The sequence below is a fragment of the Myotis yumanensis genome, unplaced genomic scaffold (genome assembly GCF_028538775.1).
Source record: "Myotis yumanensis isolate MYYU_CA2020_CCGP unplaced genomic scaffold, mMyoYum1.0.hap1 SCAF_11, whole genome shotgun sequence".
NCBI classification, from domain to species: Eukaryota; Metazoa; Chordata; class Mammalia; order Chiroptera; family Vespertilionidae; genus Myotis; species Myotis yumanensis.
In genome coordinates this window covers 9876013-9897001 of record NW_027223762.1, presented here as the reverse complement: position 1 = coordinate 9897001, position 20989 = coordinate 9876013, and the positions used below count along the sequence as shown (strand labels likewise).

At 36.3% G+C, this 20989-nt stretch overlaps 1 protein-coding gene across 6 annotated transcripts in view; it reads left to right on the top strand.

Moving 5' to 3' along the window:
- ITSN2 (intersectin 2) overlaps window positions 1-20989 on the top strand; it is a 99576-nt gene that overhangs the window by 14454 nt on the left and 64133 nt on the right. For all 6 annotated transcript variants that reach the window (XM_070428772.1, XM_070428773.1, XM_070428774.1 and 3 more), the window contains 11 exons: window positions 3792-3855; window positions 10930-11022; window positions 11953-12016; window positions 13044-13207; window positions 14567-14773; window positions 14916-15012; window positions 16554-16693; window positions 17926-17989; window positions 19099-19236; window positions 19679-19764; window positions 20472-20734. In XM_070428772.1, the coding sequence (XP_070284873.1) occupies window positions 3825-3855; window positions 10930-11022; window positions 11953-12016; window positions 13044-13207; window positions 14567-14773; window positions 14916-15012; window positions 16554-16693; window positions 17926-17989; window positions 19099-19236; window positions 19679-19764; window positions 20472-20734 (1347 nt within the window). In that variant the 5' untranslated portion in view covers window positions 3792-3824. Of the gene's footprint in view, window positions 1-3791; window positions 3856-10929; window positions 11023-11952; window positions 12017-13043; window positions 13208-14566; window positions 14774-14915; window positions 15013-16553; window positions 16694-17925; window positions 17990-19098; window positions 19237-19678; window positions 19765-20471; window positions 20735-20989 lie in introns of those variants that run through there.

The window sequence follows — 20989 nt, the reverse complement described above, 5'->3', positions numbered from 1 at the left end:
AAAAAGTTACACCTAGAGGCAAGAAATACGTAATTAGCACTCCCCACTTGATGTATGTGATTGATGTAGACTCTCTGACTTGTTTTTCTTCTCCCCTACAAATGGACCAACATCAGGTTGACCTACTGCTTGCAGGAACCCACTCACTTGTCATTAATTATTATCTATAAGAGAGGAAGAGGCAGATAGAGCCCATGGGAAGTTCATGGGCTTTAGAATTAGACAGATTTGGGATTGCATACTGGCTTCTTCACTTACTGAAGTTAGGAAAGTAATTTAACCTTTCAATTTCTTCATCTATGAAATAAGTACTATGTCATCTGCCTTGCTGCGATATTGTGAGGATTTTTAGTATTCTCAAAGGGATCTAGCAGTACCTGGTCCTGGTAGACTAGTCTGTAAGGTCCTCTTGGTCTGAAGTTCCTTGTATAAAACATAGAACATATTGGGTTCTCAATGAATATTGAGCATGACACATAGTAACTAAGGACTTAGCAAATGGTAATTGTTATGACTACACAAAGTAAAACAGTTTTACTTTTTTAAAAATAAAATATACATGTTACATTTTTTAAAATTTCAATTTTTATTATTTCTCTGCAAGTAGATAAGAATTGTTAAACATGAGGTAATTATTCTACAACAGGGCAGAGTTGATGTAAACATAAGAGATATGAAATGGTATGCTTTAAAAGCTTATTGGTTCCAACAAATTATGTTGTTGGGGTCCAACCCCAGCAGGTCCAGGGATTCCCCAAGGTGTGGACGGAGTTGGTGATGAAGGAATGACACGGAGACAGCGTTCAGTTGATCAGCAGCCTAGCCAGGATCTCCAGATGTTATCACTGTCAGTCAGATGTTCCATCCATCCATGTGTCCATGTTACAATACACTGTAGTCCAGTGATGGCGAACCTTTTGAGCTTGGCGTGTCAGCATTTTGAAAAACCCTAACTTAACTCTGGTGCCGTGTCACATATAGAAATTTTTTGATATTTGCAACCATAGTAAAACAAAGACTTATATTTTTGATATTTATTTTATATATTTAAATGCCATTTAACAAAGAAAAATCAACCAAAAAAATGAGTTCGCGTGTCACCTCTGACACGCATGTCAAGGTTCACCATCACTGCTGTAGTACCTGCATGCATGGGTGGCTAAATCCCATGTACAGGTGAAGGTTCTGTAATACCAGGACCTTAGCTTCACTGAAGGGATTTGCCCTCCCTGTTCATTATATTATTATATTATTTGGTTCATTCTTTGATTTTATTTAAGGATTATACCTGTGATTATTAGGTAGCATTCTGTTTTATTTACAGAATACATGATGACTAGGTAGATGATCTAACTAATTAAGGCTTTGTGACTATGGGATGCTATTCCTTATTTGTCTTTTTTAAGTCTGCTGTTTCTCCAAATGATCTCTGGTATTTTACATGCTTTTATGCAGTTCTAAAATGCATTACAGGTAGTGCTTGGAGGATTTTCTCCTGCATTTTAAAATTATCTCTCTCAGTTACAGAGACCTGGTAAAATAGGGGCCCTTACCTATTGCATCTCTATAAGGAAATAGCTTCTTGGCAGGCATATGATGTATTTTGGTTTAACATTACTTATGATAATTTAAAATTGGGGAAGTAAAAATGTGCTTGTTTGTAGAATTTCTTTATTTGAAGTTGTAGTCATAACTTGATTTATGAGACTTCCTTCTGTGCTCATGTTTTTGGTTTTTGTTTTTAAGCTGGTGACAATTCACCCAGTCTCACAAACCATAATTCTGAGAGTCATCTCTTTGATTCCTTTTACTCCATAATCTAAACAGTCCCTGAGTTCTACCTTTTTAAAACCATTCATTGTTCTCCATCCAATTCATCCTATATTCTGTTTCTGCTGCCATTATTCCAGATCAGGTGCCAGATACTGTTCTCAGCTCTTTCCTAACTGAGCTCCCTGCTTCAAGCGTGCCCTTTTCTTCACAATTGATTGTCTTAAGTGATATCTGACTCTATCCCTCTTCTTAAAACCTTATAAAATTCCTTGTCAACCACAGGTTCAAATTCAAGGTTCTTAACATTACAATTATAAGTAACTCTTACTCTTTAAATCTCAACACAATACCTCCTTAAGGGGTTTCTGACCACCCCACCGCGGTTTATATTACCTTTGAGAAAGAAGTGAAGAAAATCAACTTGTGAAATTTCCTCCTACTTAAGAATAGTATAGTGACAGGTGAAGTCAAGTGTGGTAGCAGGTTTAAAGTTCCATTGCAGTAAAGGTTACTAACATCTAAAGAAGGAATGTGAACTTTGAGAGGAGGGTGATATACAGTGGTAACATAGAGAAAAGCTGGGAGTCACAAGAGTAAAATTGGCAGTGCCAAAGCATTATGGAGGCTTGCCCATCCCTGTTACCCAGCTCTTGCTTATTCCTGTTGTGTAGGTAAATGTATCAGAGTGTCTGTGCCTGGTGCCATTAAGTATTCTAATCACAATTAAGTCCCTTTGCGCAGTTTAGTAGATGATAGTTTGCTTTAAAGGAGGAAATAAAGCTGTTAAATTGCTTGTTTGGATTTATATACCAGTGTTTTTGTTTGTGTGACTCACTTTTGGTGGTTACACTGATAGAGTCATATTTCTTCTTGAGCACACCGAATTCACTAAGATACAGTACCTTGTAAACCCTTCTTGGCAGCTAATCAGCCAGCTCCTCTGGTGACGCCGTCCACCATGATGTTCAGCTCTTTATGCCGTCCTTGTTCAAATGGCTTGTGCAAACACTTTTCCTTAGGCTTCTAAAAATATTAACATTGAAATGATTTGAGTAAATAGATGAGCTACTGAGTAGTCTCTTAATATAGTAGTGTTTCCCTACAATGTTACAATTCTTGGTTTATATAACTCAGTATATTACTATAAATTTGTTAGGTCTTCACTCTTCCTAACTTTTCCTACCCTTGAGTTTCAAGGAAAAAAAATTTAATTTACTCTGAGTAAATTAATGAATTTAGGGTTCAGATTTATATTGCACTCTCCCTTCCTGGGCACCCAGAAAGCCATTTATTAAAAACCCACTGTGTGTCAGGCAGTGTAATGGATTATGTTTAATACTTTGACAGATATTCCTGCAAAGTATTTTTACAGATGAATTGGAGACTCAAAATAGGTTAAATAACTCTTCCATGATTACAGCTAGGAAAATAGCAGAGTTGGGATTTGAACCCAGAGCTATTAATTTCTGAATTTCCTCTCTTCAAGTTCAGAGCACTTGCCTAGAACATTTAATTATGTTTAAATAAAGCATACTTCTAGACCATTTTTCTAAACCTGTGGAACTTGATTAAATAGCTATGCTATATTCATTTTGGGGATTTTTCTCGTTTGGGGATTTTTTTTAAAGAAGAGTGTTATGGATTTCATTGTTACTTACATTTAATTTATACAGTTGATTTTTCTGAAATAATTTCTTGCCTAGTTATAACTTTCCTCTTTCCCAAATTAATATCTACAAAATTAGTTCATGCCAAGAGTTTATTCAGTATTTGCTATTAAATATGTGACTGTTTTTCTTCTAAATGGTTCCATTTTAAAGGCCGATCCATTGCCCAACAAAATCTCCTCCCCTTTCCCAAATGTAAATTCTGCCTGTTCAGCGGCAGCAGAAGCTCTGCATTGTTTTCTGTTGGAAGTGTAAGCTGAAGGGGACAGACATTCCCACTGCTTGGCGGGTGCACTAAGCTGTGATCTGCCCTTGTTGTATTATTAATGGCACAATGTTTTTATGTTGCAGATGGCTGAGAGCTAGCAAGGAAAATTCAGGAGCATGATGGCTCAGTTTCCCACAGCTATGAATGGTAAGTGTAAGCAGCTTTGTGCTTGTAGGAAGATAAAGAGGTTATGAGATTGGGGGGAGCGGGGGGGAGTAGAGGTTATAAAATATTCTTTTGTCATATTTTTCTTTAAGTGTAAAAATGCAAAACTTAAAGTATTTTTTTAACTTAAAGTATTCTTATTGAAAATATTTGGGCAGTCTATTTCAAAACACTGCATATAGCTTCTATTAGAATATTATGAATCCCACAACTCATTGTAAGCATGTTCTGCTGTATCATCTGGAATGTGTGCTTAAGAATAACTTAAAGCCATATTGTGTTTGATGTATAAAACTGGAGGATAAAAAGCAGAGTGCTATGAGCAGCAGAATATTAAAGGTGTTTTTTATAGCATGGGATGATTGTAAATTGATTAAGCCAATAATTGTCGTGATAATGTGCTCTAACAAATTTGAGAATTTCTATGCCCCATACAAAGGAATTTGCATTAAAAACAGTTTAGTTATAAACTTCAACCAACATGTTAAGCAGGTTTATAAATAAAATGGACATAATAGAAAGCAGTACAGAAGGTCCTCAAATAATGTCCTTTCATTCAACGTTTCAATGTTGATGAGAAAAAGAAAATTGATTCCTACCCGGGACCGCTATCTGTGTGGAGTTTGCATGTTCTCCGCACGTTTAGCTGGGTTTTCTCCGGGGACTCCAGTTTCCTCCCACATCCCAAAGACGTGCATGTGAAGTGAATTGGGTGTCTAAATGGTTCCAGTCTGAGTGAGTGTGGGTGTGGGTGTGTGTGTGAGTGGCCCTGCTATGGAAGGATATCCTGTCTAGGGTGGGTCCCGCCTTGTGTCTTGAGCTGCCAGGAGAGGCTCCAGCCACCCGGGCCCTGAACTGGAATAATCCAGTTGGAAAAGAATTCTCTTTTTGGTTTTATTCATCTTTCATAAATATATAGAGCTCTACATTTATTTCAGTGTTTAGTATTAGAAGTGTTTTTGGGTCTTAATTTAGAAGTTTGGTGACATTTTTGTGACCAAAAATATGCCATAGGAACTTAACTCTTGTTTATATCAATTCGCCTATGGAAACATTAGTTTCATTACACATCATTTTGCTTAAAGTCACTGTTGACCATGTTAAGTTAGGGCACACTGTACATGCCCAATGTTTATTCATTTTGTTTCTTCCATTTCCTTAAACATTATGTTATTGTTTTAATGGCTAATACCATTTGAACTTATCTCTGAGTGCCCTAGACCAAGCTGATTGTCAAAATGCTTCTGACGTGTTCTTCAATTTTTGCCACGTCTACTTTATTATCTGAAACTAACCACAGACTTTTGGACTTCTTTGGTTCTTACAGAGCTGCATTATCTACAATAGTAGCCACTAGCTACATTTGGTTATTTCAGTTTTAATTTAAATTAACAAAAATTAAGTAAAATTAAAAATTCAGTTCCTTAGTCACACAGCATATTTCAAGTGCTCAAAGCCACACGTAGCTAGTGGCTATTGTGTTAGTGCAGACACAGAACTCACCATGGGTTTTTGTTTCCTCACCTGTAAAATGAGGATATTAATAATACACAATTTTAAGGTACTGGTAGGAGTCAGTGAATTATTGCATATAAAGTATCTGGAGGGTAGTCAGGGCTCTAGAAAGGTGAGCTGCTTCCACCTTTGTCATCCTTTGTTGTCATGTTTTACCATCATCATTTTTCTAGAGTCATATAGTAGCAAATCAGTCGATAGCCACTCTATTTGCCTTCCTAGTCACAAGAATCGTGACATGTTATTTTGTTTATTTTATAATAAACTGATAAACTAAGTAGGTGTTTTTTTTTTTACTGTCAATGTGGTATTTCTTTATTTAGAAAGTGTGTAGGTGTAGCTATTTTAGGTTTTTAGTTCTTCAGTACATATGTTTCTTTATTTTTAAATCTAATCTTAAAACTTGTCTTTAAGAGAGGATGCTTATAGATTTTTTTTTAAAATCCAATCATTTAGGGCTAATAGTGTGTGTGTGTGTGTATGTGTGTGTGTGCAGTAAAGACTATGTGACCTGGGCTTAGCAATACAGTGCTTAAGGCAGACAGTCATTATGTGGAAGAATTAGTGTTTCTTTGGCTCTAAATAATTTATTGGGGGTGACATTGGTTAATAAAATGATGTAGGTTTCAGTTGTATAATTCTGCAATACAGTATCTGTATATTCTATTGTATTGTGTTCCCCACCCCAAGTCACGACTCCTAAGTATGTATTAAATCAAATATATCATAGTGTTTTGAATTATAGTGGACACCTACATTTCAATGATAAGCATTCCTGGAAACAACTTTGTAAGGGAAATTTTTTTATAATGTAGGCAGCAAACATACATGAATTTATATACCTAAGCATATTTAGTTTCTTATTGGTAGAAGGTGAATTTGTAAAGTAGTCAGAAGTGAAAAGTAGATGGTTATGAGCCACATTGAATGTATTGAGCTCTAAAGACCTGCTCAGAGGGCTGATATAACCGTGTGTGAAGGATAGACCACAAAAAGATTGTGGCTTTTGTGCTCCCCAAGTCCTGATCTTGCCTGTCTTGTTTTCTGCTCCCTCTTTTATTCATTCACATGTTTATTCCTCAATCACTTCTAAGTGTTTGTTCTGTGCTGGGTACTCGGCTGGTTCTGGGAATAGGAAGGTAAACACACAAAGCTCCTGTTCTCCAAGGGCTCATAGTCTGGTAGGACAGATGGAGAGAAAACAATTACTGCACCTTTCTAAGTGCTCTGTGGAAGCATGGAGTAGCCTCTTGAGAATCTAGAGGAGGAAGCAATTAATTTGACCTGCAGGTATTAGTGACCTCCTAGAGGAAGTGACATCTGCCCTGGACCTTGAAAGATAAAGTTTGAAATAGAATGGGGTGGTGTGACTGTCTGTCAAAGTAAAGGGATGTTATGTATATGGGATTTGTAAGGATTTACTTTTCTAAGATAGTGGTATATCAACATTTCTTTTATCCCAGATTGTTTTTTTTTTCTGTTGTTATATATTAAATATATTTATAGTAGTGTCACAGTTAACATTGTTTCACGTATTTGTTATATCACCCATGTTCAAAATTTTTTTAAGGTACAATTCCAAGGGAAAATTTGGTTTCTTTGACATGTAAAAGAGACTCATATTTTTATATTTAAATATCCATTTAGATACATCTCCTTTACATTTTGTTACTTATTTTTAAATGACAAAAATAATACTGCTAAACTAATATAGATAGCAAAGTAACCAGGAAGGTAATGTGGGTAGTAATTAAGAGCACGAATTTTAGAGCTATAATTCTAAAGTACAAGAAAATTCTAGCTATAAGTTATATTAGCTGTATAGTAAGTATTAAGTAAAGTATCCAACCACCCAATGCTTCAGTTTTTCCTTCTGTAATACATGTAAAACCTAGTCCATGTAATTGTTATAAAAATTAAATGTAATATTAATATACTTAGCATGGTTGCTGGCATAAAGTAATACTCAGTAGATAGTAGTTGCTGCTTCTACTAAGTACTGCTATTACTCTGCTCATGTTAGACTTTAAAAATAAATGATAGAGAAGGTTATTTTCCTAAGATAGCTCGTCAAGAGTTGAGAGCAGTATGGTAAAGGGGATTTAAAAAAGACCTGTGTGAGTTAGGTGAGATTAACTCATCTTTTAACAGGATAAACCTGAAGGATGTATGCATCCTTAGGAGAAAGAGAATTTTCAGATACTGGACCGTATCATTTACTTTGACAGCCACCAGGAGTTGCCTTTGGACAGCACTGTTGGCTAGGTGTCCAGACTTGGCTGGGAGGTAAAGATGGAGCAGACTGTTCTGTGGAGGGATAAGAAGAAGAGGAGGCCGTGTGCAACCCTGGCTACACAAAAGAATCACCTGGAGAGCTTTTTTAAAATTCTGAAGCTTGTACCGCATCCCCCAGAGATTCTGATTTAATTGTTTTGCTAGAATCGCTTCCCCCTGCCCCTAAAGCTCCCCAGGTGATTCAGCTAGGGGTGAAAACCTCTGGCGTAGGACATTGGCTAGTCAAGTATTGCCTGGGACTACATATACCATTCTTACAACAATCCTAGGTACGGATTCATGGAAGACCTGTCTAAGTCACAAAGCTGGTTAGCGTTCAGACAAGGGCAGAACCTCCCTCTACTCTAGTCCTTAAGCTCCCCTGTGCTGTTAACAAAGGAAGAGGGCAAAGGTGTATTTGGAGTAGTAGGAAGTTGAAAGAATAGGTCTTATTTTTTTAGAACAAATGGAAAGGATTGTTAAAAATCATTGTTTGCTTGTTTTCTGTGGTTTGAGAGAACCTCAGAAATGTTCAGATTTAATGAGCCATTTTCTGTTTTAACATCTCTAACAAAAGAATACTTTCCGAGGAGTTGGATCCCTCTTCAACAACAGCCCTAACTTTCTCAAACATGGTTGTCCTATTCCTAATTCCTATAGGATATCAAATCACTGTGTTCTACATAACAGCTTTTAAAAACACTTAAAGTGGCTACCATGTCTTTTTTAATCTTTGATTCCTCTGGCTTAATATTTTAGTTTTTTAACTGCCTTATAGAAAAACTAGAGGCCAGTGCATGAATTGGTGCACGGATGGGGTCCTGCTGGCCTGCCCTTATTGGGGCGATGGGCCCGGCTGGCCAGAGGAAGGGGGCCGTGGGCGGTCCTGCCCCCTGGCCGAACTCCCAGTTGAACTCCTGGTTGAACTCCTGGTCGAGGGTGCAATTTTCATATTAGCCTTTTATTATACAGGATATTTCTAGACCCTTCATTTTCTTGACCACATTTTTTCCTGTAGCTGCATCATTGTTCCTGTTGTTGTGTTCACTCATAACAACACTAAGTCTTGTTTCAAATTAGTGGTTTAAATTCATATTTTCTTTTTTCCTGGATCCCATTTAAATTATCAAAGACATTTTGTTTTTAATCTGAGGTAGCTTTAGGACATAGGAAAGGCAGTGTATCAGAAACTTTGAAGAGTTTCAAGAAATTATGTAGCTGATTAGATTGGATTCAATACAGGCATAGGTACAATTCCATTAAATGATACAAAGTGTAAAGGCATAGGAGATTTGCATCCGGTAAGTAAATGGACTAATGTTTTCAGCAAAGCTCTAGAGTAAAGGGGGCTGGAGTTCAGAGTAGACCATGGGACTGATGGCAAATCAAAGGATTTCCATACTCCACCAATGGAGTTGGAACATCTTCTACAGAATCCAATCTCAGACTTTAAGGATACAATCAGTGCTCTAAGTAAAGTGGAGGCATGTAAAATGTATAAAATGATGTTACAGAAATCAGTTAAGATTCTAATGAATACCAAACAACAAGTGAAGACTAGCATGTCTGTCTGGAATAACGGGGCCACAGACCCAAGGGGAGTTTATACTGACTCTCAAGCTGTTTCCTGTGGGCATCAACCAAAAAGACTGGGGACTGTGCAAGAGACCAGAATGAACCCCCACCTAATATTGCAGGCAACTGTAGGGGGACAGGTACAAAATACCATGCAATTTTCTGCATCCTTTTCTTTTACTCAGCAAAGTCTTTTTAAAAAATATATATTTTATTGATTTTTTTACAGAGAGGGAGAGGGATAGAGAGTTAGAAACATCGATGAGAGAGAAACATCGATCAGCTACCTCCTGCACACCCCCTACTGGGGATGTGCCCGCAACCAAGGTAACTGCCCTTGACCGGAATTGAACCCGGGACCCTTCAGTCTGCAGGCCGATGCTCTATCCACTGAGCCAGACCAGTTAGGGCTCAGCAAAGTCTTAAGCTACTGTGGTCACTGGGGAAGGTGTTAGCGAAGGTCCATCCCAAGGGCACAGGCAGAGACACATTGCTGGGATAAGGGTAGAAGAAAAAGCTCTGTCACTGAGGCGGGGAGGGAACCTTCTTGGGCCTAAGATTCTGTACTGATACTAGGTAGAGTTAATGTTCCTACTGCTGTTGGGGGAAAAGCAAGAAAGTCCTTCCCAAGACCAAGGAGGAGGAGACACGAGGAGTTTGGATGCCACGGGATGGAGGGACTGGAACTTAGAAATCCACACCCCTGGGGTCCAGGTACACAGGGCCTGCCTAAGACTGAGTGTGGATCAGGATCAAATGGTAGAGCTGTCTGGTGGGGTGGCAGGCTCAGCAGTCAGTTAAATTTAAGGTGCCTCCAGTAGTTTAGGAGAACCACACCAGAGCATTTACCTTTGGGAAGAAGGCTCCAGGGCAAGTCTGGAAGTTAAAGGTTACTAATGCCGCTTCTACCCTCAAACCTCTCCGTGTCCAAGGTGTTTCCTCCTCAGATGCCTGGGTGTTACTCTCTGCCACCACAAAATCTAGGTGTTCCATTTGGCTGTAACTTGACTGTGATCCAGAAGGGTTAGGTGAAAGAAGGTCAAGGATATTTTCGTACACCTAAACAGAATTAACTTTGAATCCTCTAAATCCCATTTTAGCTGAGCTGCCTGAAGCTGGAGGATGTACCAGCCAGGTCTTCCTGCAGTTTCTGTTAGAAAGAGAGATGCGTCATGTCCCATAATGGTCAGGCTAGAATCCTGAATTTTCACCATAGATCTCTATGTTCCCTTGGGCCAGTCTGTCTATGTTCTTGACTATATCATTTCTGTTGGACAAGCAAGGCTTTTGGGTTCTTCTCACTTTGTTAGTTGTGGAATTCAAGTTGACCCATTCCAAGGATGCTTCACAGTTTAACATGGAAAATACTGGAAGTTGTTTTCTAGAGTAAGAGTTCCTTGAGGATGGGAACAATATTTTATTCAACTTTTTATTTCCAGTATTTATCTTGTTGCCTGTTTCCGGTGAGTGGTATACAGTAATAGTTCAATAGATGTTACCTGGATGAATGAGTGAAAAGCCTTGGGGCTGTGCTATATATGTTTGTGATAGAGCTTTACTCTTTGTGTCACTTGGGTATTAAGTACTGTCATTAAATAGGCATTTGTGATTCATATTTACATTTTAGAATTGTGTATTTTAAGCATTCTCAGATATACAGTATAATTTCTTTGTCTTCCATTTATGTTTTAGGAGGGCCAAACATGTGGGCTATCACCTCTGAAGAACGGACTAAGCATGACAAGCAGTTTGATAACCTCAAGCCCGCAGGAGGTTACATAACAGGTTTGTGTTTATATTTTATTTGTGACTTATGCTCCTTTTCATGTCATGTCTTAGAAATAGTTTTGATTGCTGTTAAGTTTGTATTAAATGGTAACATTTATACCAAGATGAAATATTGCCATTTGCAACAGCAAGGGTGGATCTCGAGAGTTTCATGCTACGTGAAACAAGTCAGATAGAAAAGGACAAGAACTATGTAATATCACTTACCAGTACCTGTGAGATATAAAACAAAAGCAACAAACTTTATTACTAATGACACAGCTGTTAGCATGAGCATTAGCATGTTTCTGTCAACCTCCCTTGTACCCTGAGTCACACAGAGACCATGCAGAGATCCCAGAAGGATGCTACACATGCAGAGATTGTGTTGTAGGAGAGGAACACTGAGGTGGAGGAACCCACCATGTTTTAGCAAGTGGTAAACTAGTTTATTCTTTGTCCCAGAGGAAAACATTACCTCGTCCTTCAAGATGGCTCACTGTAAACCCAATTCTGAAAAATGACCCAGGTAGAGAGCAGTTAGGATCTCCCATTGTTAGCATACACAGCTGTATATATAGAATTGTGAGAAGATCCATGGAGAGCTATTTAGAACTCTTCTAAGGAATAGTGTTTTAAACTATACATTTTATTAAATAGAAATATATCTAATAAGACTTCAATTATTGTGAAAAAACTGAGATGAATAATGTAATCTTTTATCACTGATTAATCATATAACTAGTTGTGACTTTTTTTAGAACATCTAAGTCTTATTAAAGTAATATAAATAATTTTATATATGTATTTCTGTTTAATTTTTTAGTGATTGGAATTAAAATTATAATAAACCAATAACATTATTGTTGCCCATTATTACTATTCAGAGGCATTGGAATAATTCCTTCCACTAATATGCTGCTTGATTTTTATTTTTATTGCTTTCAGGTGATCAAGCACGTACATTTTTCTTGCAATCAGGCTTGCCGGCTCCTGTTTTAGCTGAAATATGGTAAAATAATTTTGTCGTAGATTATCTTAAATTTCCAATTGTCTGGTTTGGTTTTGTTTTTAATACAGTTTAACATAAAATTGTTTTTACTTGTAATCTGTTATTAAGTAAGAGTATTTCTTCAGCTTGTTAGAAATACATTTGATTGAGTAAATGATTGAAAATCAATTGGGGTTTTATTCTATAGGACAAATTTCTAATTTCCTTAGAATTTCTAAGGAAAGAAAATGTATACATTTTCATCGAAAAACACTTCTTTATAATTTGACAGAATCTCAAAATTTTCTTTCTGTTATTTTGTAGTTTCATTTATTTCATCATCTACAAACCCAAAATTATTCCTCTTTTTTTCTGTTTCTACCTTAAAGAAATTATGCTTTATGATATCTATAACAACATTTGTTTTTTAATGTACTTAAAGTAAATACCAATTTCTACTCCATTTTTCTCTCCACTTGCAATATTCCCAGCTTGGCCAAGTACCAGGCATATAGCAAGCATTCAATAAATATTTGAACAAATGAGTAAGTTTAGAAGGATTATCCTTTTCTAAAAAAATTCTAACCCAAAGATATGCTTTTATTGATTTTTAGAGAAAAGGAAGGGGGAGAGAGAAAGAGAGAAACATTGATTGATTGCCTCCTATATGCACAGGGGAATGAACCCACAACCTAGGTTTGTGCCCTGACCGGATATCCAATCCACAGCTTTTGGTGTACTGTATGATGCTTCACCCAACTAAGCCACCCAGTTAGGACAGAAGGATTATACTCTTGAATAATTTTTTTCCATTTGCATGATGGAATTAATTTCAAAGGTCTCTAGATTCTATATAGACTAACAGTATTTTATTATATACTATTTCTGGTCAGTATTTCTTGATGTATACGTTTCCGCTTTTTGAGATACATATGCACATACTTAATTGATGATCGATGTGTGAATGCTACATCATTGTTTTTATTTTATCATCCTCAAAAGTAATGTTAACGCTATGTACAATCTACCCACCTCATTGTCCTTTTAGGGCTTTATCAGACCTGAACAAAGACGGGAAGATGGATCAGCAAGAGTTCTCCATAGCCATGAAACTCATCAAACTAAAGCTACAAGGCCAGCAGTTGCCTGTGGTTCTCCCTCCTATTATGAAACAACCTCCTATGTTCTCTCCATTAATTTCTGCCCGTTTTGGTATGTATTTATTAATTTAATTAGCTGCATTTGATAGTTAAACTCAATTCCTAGGCATAATATTTGGTGATCAAAAAAGGATTTGTTGATATAAAATGACAATCCCCAGACTCCAAGTTAATTTCATGTCTGAGATAAGAAATATTAAATTCGCTGTCATACAGATGATTTGATTTTGGGTGGTGGGCACACAGTGCAATATACAGCTCTTGTAACATAGAAATCCATACCTGAAGCCTATATGATCCTATTAACCAATGTCACCTCAATAAATTTGATTTTTAAAATGATAATAAAATAAAATAAAAATTTCTGTCATAGCTAGGGTGTCCATGTATCCCAATTTTCATAGGACAGTCCTTAATTTATATCTGTTGTCCTGGCTTCCTTCCGGTTAGTGTGCCCTTTCATAATTCCAGGTTGGATGATAAATTATAATATCCCCCTCGCTATAGCTGATCCTAAATACTATTCTTAATAAGTTTCCTCTATATTTTGTATGAGTAACAGAAAAAAATGTGAACAGTTTTAAACTCACTTGAAATAGTTAATTTGGGAGGGGCGTAATTTAAAATTATACATAAGTAGAAATTTCTTTAATTTAAAGGTTAGCCAACTAATTTTAGGGCTAAAAGTTGAAGACTTTGTGCTAATTAATTTACATATTCATCAGAGATAACCAGTTTTCCATTCATTTTCATTAGCCAATTTGTTATTAATTATATTTGAGAAGCACTCATTGAAATGGAATATTCAACTAGATAGCTCTTTGTACCTGAAACATGTGCCTCTATGCCAAATGTTAGATCTTAAAATGCTAGCTAGCTTCTTTCTCTATTGTAGTGAACTCTAGAGATAAATACCAAAGCATTGTGTGACTGTATTTATATAATGTACTTAGTATTCTTCAGTTAGTAAATGAATAAGAGTTGTCACGTTGTTCCTTTGAGTGGGGGCAGTTTGGCTGTGTGTGTGTGTGTGTGTGTGTGTGTGTGTGTGTGTGTAATTCAGTAGCACTGTATTATCCTCACATTGGATCAGGTGATACAGCCTCTCTTTGAGGATACTAATATTTAATTGGAAAAGGCTGCTTAATTTGGTCATGATACTGGAAGAGAATTTTTAACTCCTTGGTAGGCATTTTCTTAGTTCACACAGATCAGACTATTGATATTAAAAGCAGTAGTTTACCTTCCTCACTGCTGGGGTAAAGCTGCTTTTGTGTATTTTTAAGACTAGTTTGCCCATAGGGTTCCTGTGAATATGGGGGTCTGCTCATTGCACTATAAACTTGTTTCCTGGCATCTGTTTTATGATTGATTTACTAGCACTAGAAAATATGTTCTGTTTTGCCTGTAGGAATGGGAAGCATGCCCAATCTGTCCGTTCCTCAGCCATTGCCTCCAGTCGCTCCTATAGCAACAGCTTTGTCCCCTGCAACTTCAGGGACCGCCCTTCCTCCCTTAATGATGCCTGCTCCCTTGGTGCCTTCCGTTAGCACTTCATCCTTACCAAATGGAACTGCCAGTCTCATTCAGCCTTTATCCATTCCATATTCTTCTGCAAGTAAGTACTTTATGTCTAATAAATCAGTAGTTCATATGAAGAAAGAAACTGTTCATGTTCCAATAGAGGCAAATTTCTTTCATAATTTGTAATATTGTTTAGTGTGAACCTTTTTCATCTTTTTCTTTTCTTTTCTTTTTAGCATTGCCTCATACGTCATCTTATAGTATGATGATGGGAGGATTTGGTGGTGCTAGTATACAGAAAGCCCAGTCTCTGATTGATTTAGGATCTAGTAGGTATGAATACTTAAGCTTCCAACTTTTTATGTTTTAATAAGGAGTATTTAACAAATGACTATTTTTTAAATCTCTGAACTTATCCAGGTTTTACTTTATAATGGCCAAATGTAAACAATTAAGGTAAATTTACTTATTTATAACTCACATAAAATAATTGTTTTTATTTTTAGAATTATAAATGCCTGTGGTATTTTACCTTTGAAAAAATGTTCCATGTAAACAAAAAATATTTTGCTATGTTTTTAATCAGCCAAATTTTTTGCCCAGAGCTACATATTTTTCCTTTAAAAAAAAGTATGTTTTTAAAAATATTATAACCATTGTACATTAATTTCTTTCTTGAGCAAATTTTTCTGCTTGAGTATTCTTTAATTTCAGAAAACATTAATGTTCATTCCTCACCCCTTCTATAAATCACAATAATACCCTTTTTTTTTATAAATTAAAAAGTTTTTCAATTATGCAGACATTCAGTATTATATTAGCTTCAGGGGTATAGCATAGTAGCCAGACATTTATACAGCTTATGAAGTGATCCTCCCCAAAAAATCCAACACCCCCGACACCATGCATAGTTATTACAATATTATTGACTGTATCCCTATGCTGTACTTTACATTCTCGTGACCATTTCCTAACTGCCAATTTTACTTCTTAATCCCTTCACGTTTTTCACCCAGCCCCCCACCTGGCAACCATTGATTTGTTTTCTGTATGTATGAGTTTCTTTCTTTTTCATTTGTCCCTTTATTTTGTTTTTTAAATTACACATATAAGTGAAATTATATGGTATTTGTCTTTGACTAATACCATCTAGGTCAGTGATGGCGAACCTTTTGAGCTCGGCGTGTCAGCATTTTGAAAAACCCTTACTTAACTCTGGTGCCGTGTCACATATATAAATTTTTTGATATTTGCAACCATAGTAAAACAAAGACTTATATTTTTGATATTTATTTTATATATTTAAATGTCATTTAACAAAAATCAACCAAAAAAATGAGTTCGCGTGTCACCTCTGACATGCGTGTCATAGGTTCGCCATCACTGATCTAGGTCCATCCATGTTGTCACAAATTGTAAGATTTCACTCTTTTTTATGGCCTAGTAATATTCCATTGTATATATTGACCACATTTTCTTTACCCAGTTGTCTCACAATAATGCTCTTTAAAGCAGTGACCCAGAAGAATCTTTGTATCCTAGCTTACTCACTGAATGAATAACCTTTTTTTTCTTAACATCACTGAACCATATAAAAGCTGGGACAGTAATACCTTTTAAGTTTGTCAGGAGGATTAGAAGTAATATTTGTAAAGGCCCAGCACATTATGGGGCCTGGTACATTGTAGGTTCTTGATATATGGTATTTGCTTTCCTAAGAATAAGGGTAATTGTTTGAATTTTTTTCAGTATCAAATACAAAAGCAATTACTGTTGTATTATAGAAGATATGATTCTTACTGTCTGCCTTATAAAGTTGAACTAAATATATTTTATTTAGTAACATAATATTTTTAAAATAAATTTTGTTATAGCTCAACTTCCTCAACTGCTTCACTCTCAGGGAACTCGCCCAAGATTGGGACCACAGAGTGGGCAGTTCCTCAGCCTTCAAGATTAAAATATCGGCAAAAATTTAATAGTCTTGACAAAAGCATGAGTGGATACCTCTCAGGTAAGTGGCATACAATGCTTAAGAATGTGAGTTAAAGTTTTTTTAAATGGACTTCTATTGAAGAACTTTGAATTTGTACTTTATAGCTCATCTAATATTTTAACATCAAAAAAATTTGGCAGGCATTGGATATATGCAAATAATGTAAGTTGTATAAAAATTCAAAAATGGATATAACCGGATGGTTTTCTTCAAAGTTCTTACAATAAAGTTGAGCACACAGATGTACATGCAAAAGACTTCACCCTTGAGAAGATCAAACCTCATCCTCCAGAGTAGGGAGTGAATGAAGGGAGTGTGTGGGACTTAGCCTCAGTTCCCTGCAAATCCCTGTCCTCATGGGTCTTTCTCTACTTGCCCTTTCTAAAGGCACATGAGCATTGCTTATCCTTTAATGCTCAAAGGTAGCCATAAAACCTGGCCTTAGACCCCCATAGAATATTGAGTGCATGCTAGAACAAACATCCAAATTTTACTAGTTGAAAATAATGAAGGGGATATAAACAGAGGGTAATAGGCAAATAGACTTCCCACCTTCTGACTTTCCCCTCTCTTCACTCATCAATGAAGTACAATGTAGGCCAAGCAAAATAAGTGTTTAAAAGTAATAGAGCTTTAAAGTGCTAGGGAACATAGAATGGGATATATTAATACTGATGCGATCAGATAAAACAGCTATAGGAAGGTTTAGGTTGGGAATGTACGTTTGGGAATCACTAGCCTCTAGGTCCTATTTACAGTCATAGAAATGAATGTGAATACACAGAAAAGAATGTCCAGGACAGATCTTTGGGGAGTATCAACATTTACAAGTCATTTAGAAGAGGAAGAGTAGAGACAAAGGAATGATCAACGGGGAGAGATCTGAAAAGGCTAAGGAAGCAGTGCTTCGGGTTGCATTGGTGTGCCAGGAGGCTCTAGACTAGAAGTTGGCCTCTAAATACTTTCTGTACTGGTGGCGCAGTCCTGCATGCCAGTCACTTGTGTATGGTTATCTTCTGAGCATTTGGCTCCACTAATTCTGATTTTAAATTCTTTGGGGACAGGGAATGTGTTGTTTTGATTACTACTGAATGCTCAGTGCCTGGCACATGGTGAAAATTTTTATGTTAAAAGTTCCCAGGATAGCAACAGTGTTATTTTACAGGAACAGCTATTTAGGTTTGTGTGACTTTAAAGAGGCTAAAGAACTTTCTTTTATTTTATTTTTTATGTTTTTCCCACTCAATCAGGTTTTCAAGCTAGAAATGCCCTTCTTCAGTCAAATCTTTCTCAAACTCAGCTAGCTACTATTTGGTGAGTTTGCCCATTAATTGTGATTTTTAACTATACATCCTCTATTATAAGATAATGTTTCTATAAAAGTTTGTGACTCAAAAGATGTTCCATAAAAGTAGCTGCTCGAAAGTTAACACAACCTTGAAAGCAAATAAAATTGTGCAAAATGTTATTCATGAGAACTTTGCATTTAATTATTTTATAAGTAAAACTAGTTTGCTTTATATATGCCTTTTATGGAGATTTAGAAAATATCTCATTTTTAATGTAGAATTAAATGTGATTTGAGTCCTGGCCAGTGGTTAGAGTGTCAGCCTGCACACCATAGGGTCACAGTTCATTTTCCGGTCAAGGGCACGAATCTGGGTTGCAGGTTCACTCCCCACCCCCAGTGGGGGCACATGCAGGAGGCAACTAATCAATTTGTCTCTCTCATATCGATGTCTCTCTCTCTCTCTCTCTCTCTCTCTCTCTCTCTCTCTCTCTCATGCAGGAGGCAACTAATCAATGTGTCTCTCTCATATCGATGTCTCTCTCTCTCTCTCTCTCTCTCTCTCTCTCTCTTTCACTCTCTCTGAAGAGCAATGGAAAAAAATTTCCTCAGGTGTGGATTAACAAAAAAAAAAAAGTGATTTGCTAGGTGAATTAACCATGAAAAAAGGCAGTCCACATTTTCAGAAGGAATAGTTTTCTTTCTATTTAAAAGTTTTTTTTCTCTCTTTAGTGTTTTGAAATTAAGGGTAAAAATTAACTCACTTTTCTGTATCTCTACATTTTACTAAAATATGTTATGGTAACTATTTTACTATAATTCTTTTTTTAAAAGATTTTAAAATTGATTTTTAGAGAGAGGAAGAGAGAGAAATATTGATGTGAGAGCATCAATCAGCCACCTCCTGCTGCATGTCCCCTATAGGGGATCAAGCCCACGACCCGAGCATGTGCTCTGACTGGGAATCGAATTGCCAACCTTTCCATGCATGGAACAACGCCCAACCAATTGAACCACTCTGGCCAGCACTATCATTATTATTGTTTTGAAAATAAAAAAATTGAATTATTTTGAAAATATTTTATTCCAAACTGAGACTTTATTTCTCACTTGTGAGTTTTCACATTTTCTTTAGGAGTCTGGCTGACATTGATGGGGATGGACAACTAAAAGCTGAAGAGTTTATCCTTGCGATGCACCTCACTGACATGGCCAAAGCTGGACAGCCTTTGCCTCTGACTTTACCTCCTGAGCTGGTCCCTCCGTCTTTTAGGTGAGTCCCTTCACCCCTCAGGTGAAGAGGGGTGGTTTTGATCACTTGGCAGACATGAGTACTACTTTGGGATTTCCATTAGTTTAGTGGAGAGTTAAACATTTACACTGACGTTTGATTTTGGAATTTAATGAATTACTGAGAAGGTATAGATATTAGAAGTAGTTGTGTTTTCATTGTTATTGATAAGAAAACTGATGACTAAAGAGAATAAATTTACCCAAAAAAAACAATTGGCTGAGCCATGATTTGATCAGATCTCTCTGGCTTGACAATCCATATACCGCTGTTCATTATAACTATGGACCATACTGTGTTTTAAATATCTTTAACATAATGTTCTAAATATTAATTTGCTCTGGTCATAGGTAATCTATATAATCTAGTCTAAAAATTCCCCGACTGCATGACGCTAAATTTATTTGTTGTTTGCTTTTCTTAGAGGAGGAAAGCAAATTGATTCCATTAATGGAACTCTGCCTTTATATCAGAAAATACAAGAAGAGGAACCTCAGAAAAAATTACCAGGTAACATTGAGTGTCTAAGTTGTACATTTATAGTGAGTTCTCTTAAATTTTACCATGAAATGTAAATGAATATTCATAATTTTTATATTTTAAATATTTTATATGCCATACAAGAAACTATTTGATAAATGGGGTGGATTTTGACATCAATGAAATTAAGATTGTCAAAATTAAGAGAGTATGTATGTAGGAGGAAGAGACAATGTGTGTATTTGGCAAGAATGTGTGTATTAGCATTCTACTTAAAGTGTTTCTCCCACTTCAGGAGAAATCATTAGAGCAAATTTTGCAATGAAATCTTGAATTTTTAAAAATAGTTCAAATATTAGTTGAAAAAGTACATATGTAGATATTTTAAAATATTAATAAGTTAATGGCACATGTCAAATAAAATAAATATATAGCCATCCAACTTTGGTTGTCCTTAAAGAAATGTTGAGAAAAAAGTTGGAAAGTATTTTTATTGGCAGAAATAGTTAAAATTACTTCTCTCTTGGGTGGATTCAAACTTAGAAATCTTTTTTTCTAAAAATAAATATTCTTAGAGCAGAAATAGTTTACTATTTACATTTGGGTTAAAATTATCCTTAGGAGAAGTATCCAAAGAGTAATAGCCAAATGGTCACAAGGCATGTGTATGTTGAAACTGAATTGCAGGTTCAGCAGGCTCTTCATGTGTGAGGATGCTTATAATGTACCTTATTTAGTTACTTTTGAGGACAAGCGGAAAGCCAACTATGAGCGAGGGAACATGGAACTGGAGAAGCGACGCCAAGCCCTGATGGAGCAGCAGCAGAGGGAGGCAGAGCGTAAAGCCCAGAAAGAAAAGGAAGAGTGGGAACGAAAACAGAGAGAATTGCAAGAACAAGAATGGAAGAAACAACTTGAATTAGAAAAACGCTTGGAGAAGCAGAGGGAATTGGAGAGACAACGGGAGGAAGAAAGGAGAAAAGAGATAGAAAGACGAGAGGTTATTTTTAGGTTATTTTATTTCCTAAGAAAATAATTTCATTTAATAAGTGACTATATTTTCTTCAGTTAAAAAAATGTTTGGTTTTATTGTGGCTTATCCTCGTTCATACTTTATACAAATCTGAATCTTGCCTGTGAGGGGTGTTCAGGGCCAATAAGTGGTAAGAGAAAGCATGTCTTCAGGTGACATCCCAAAGGAGAACCGATTGCAGAGAAGAGTGAGGAGCTAAGGTTAGTGAGCCAGGGGAAGAAG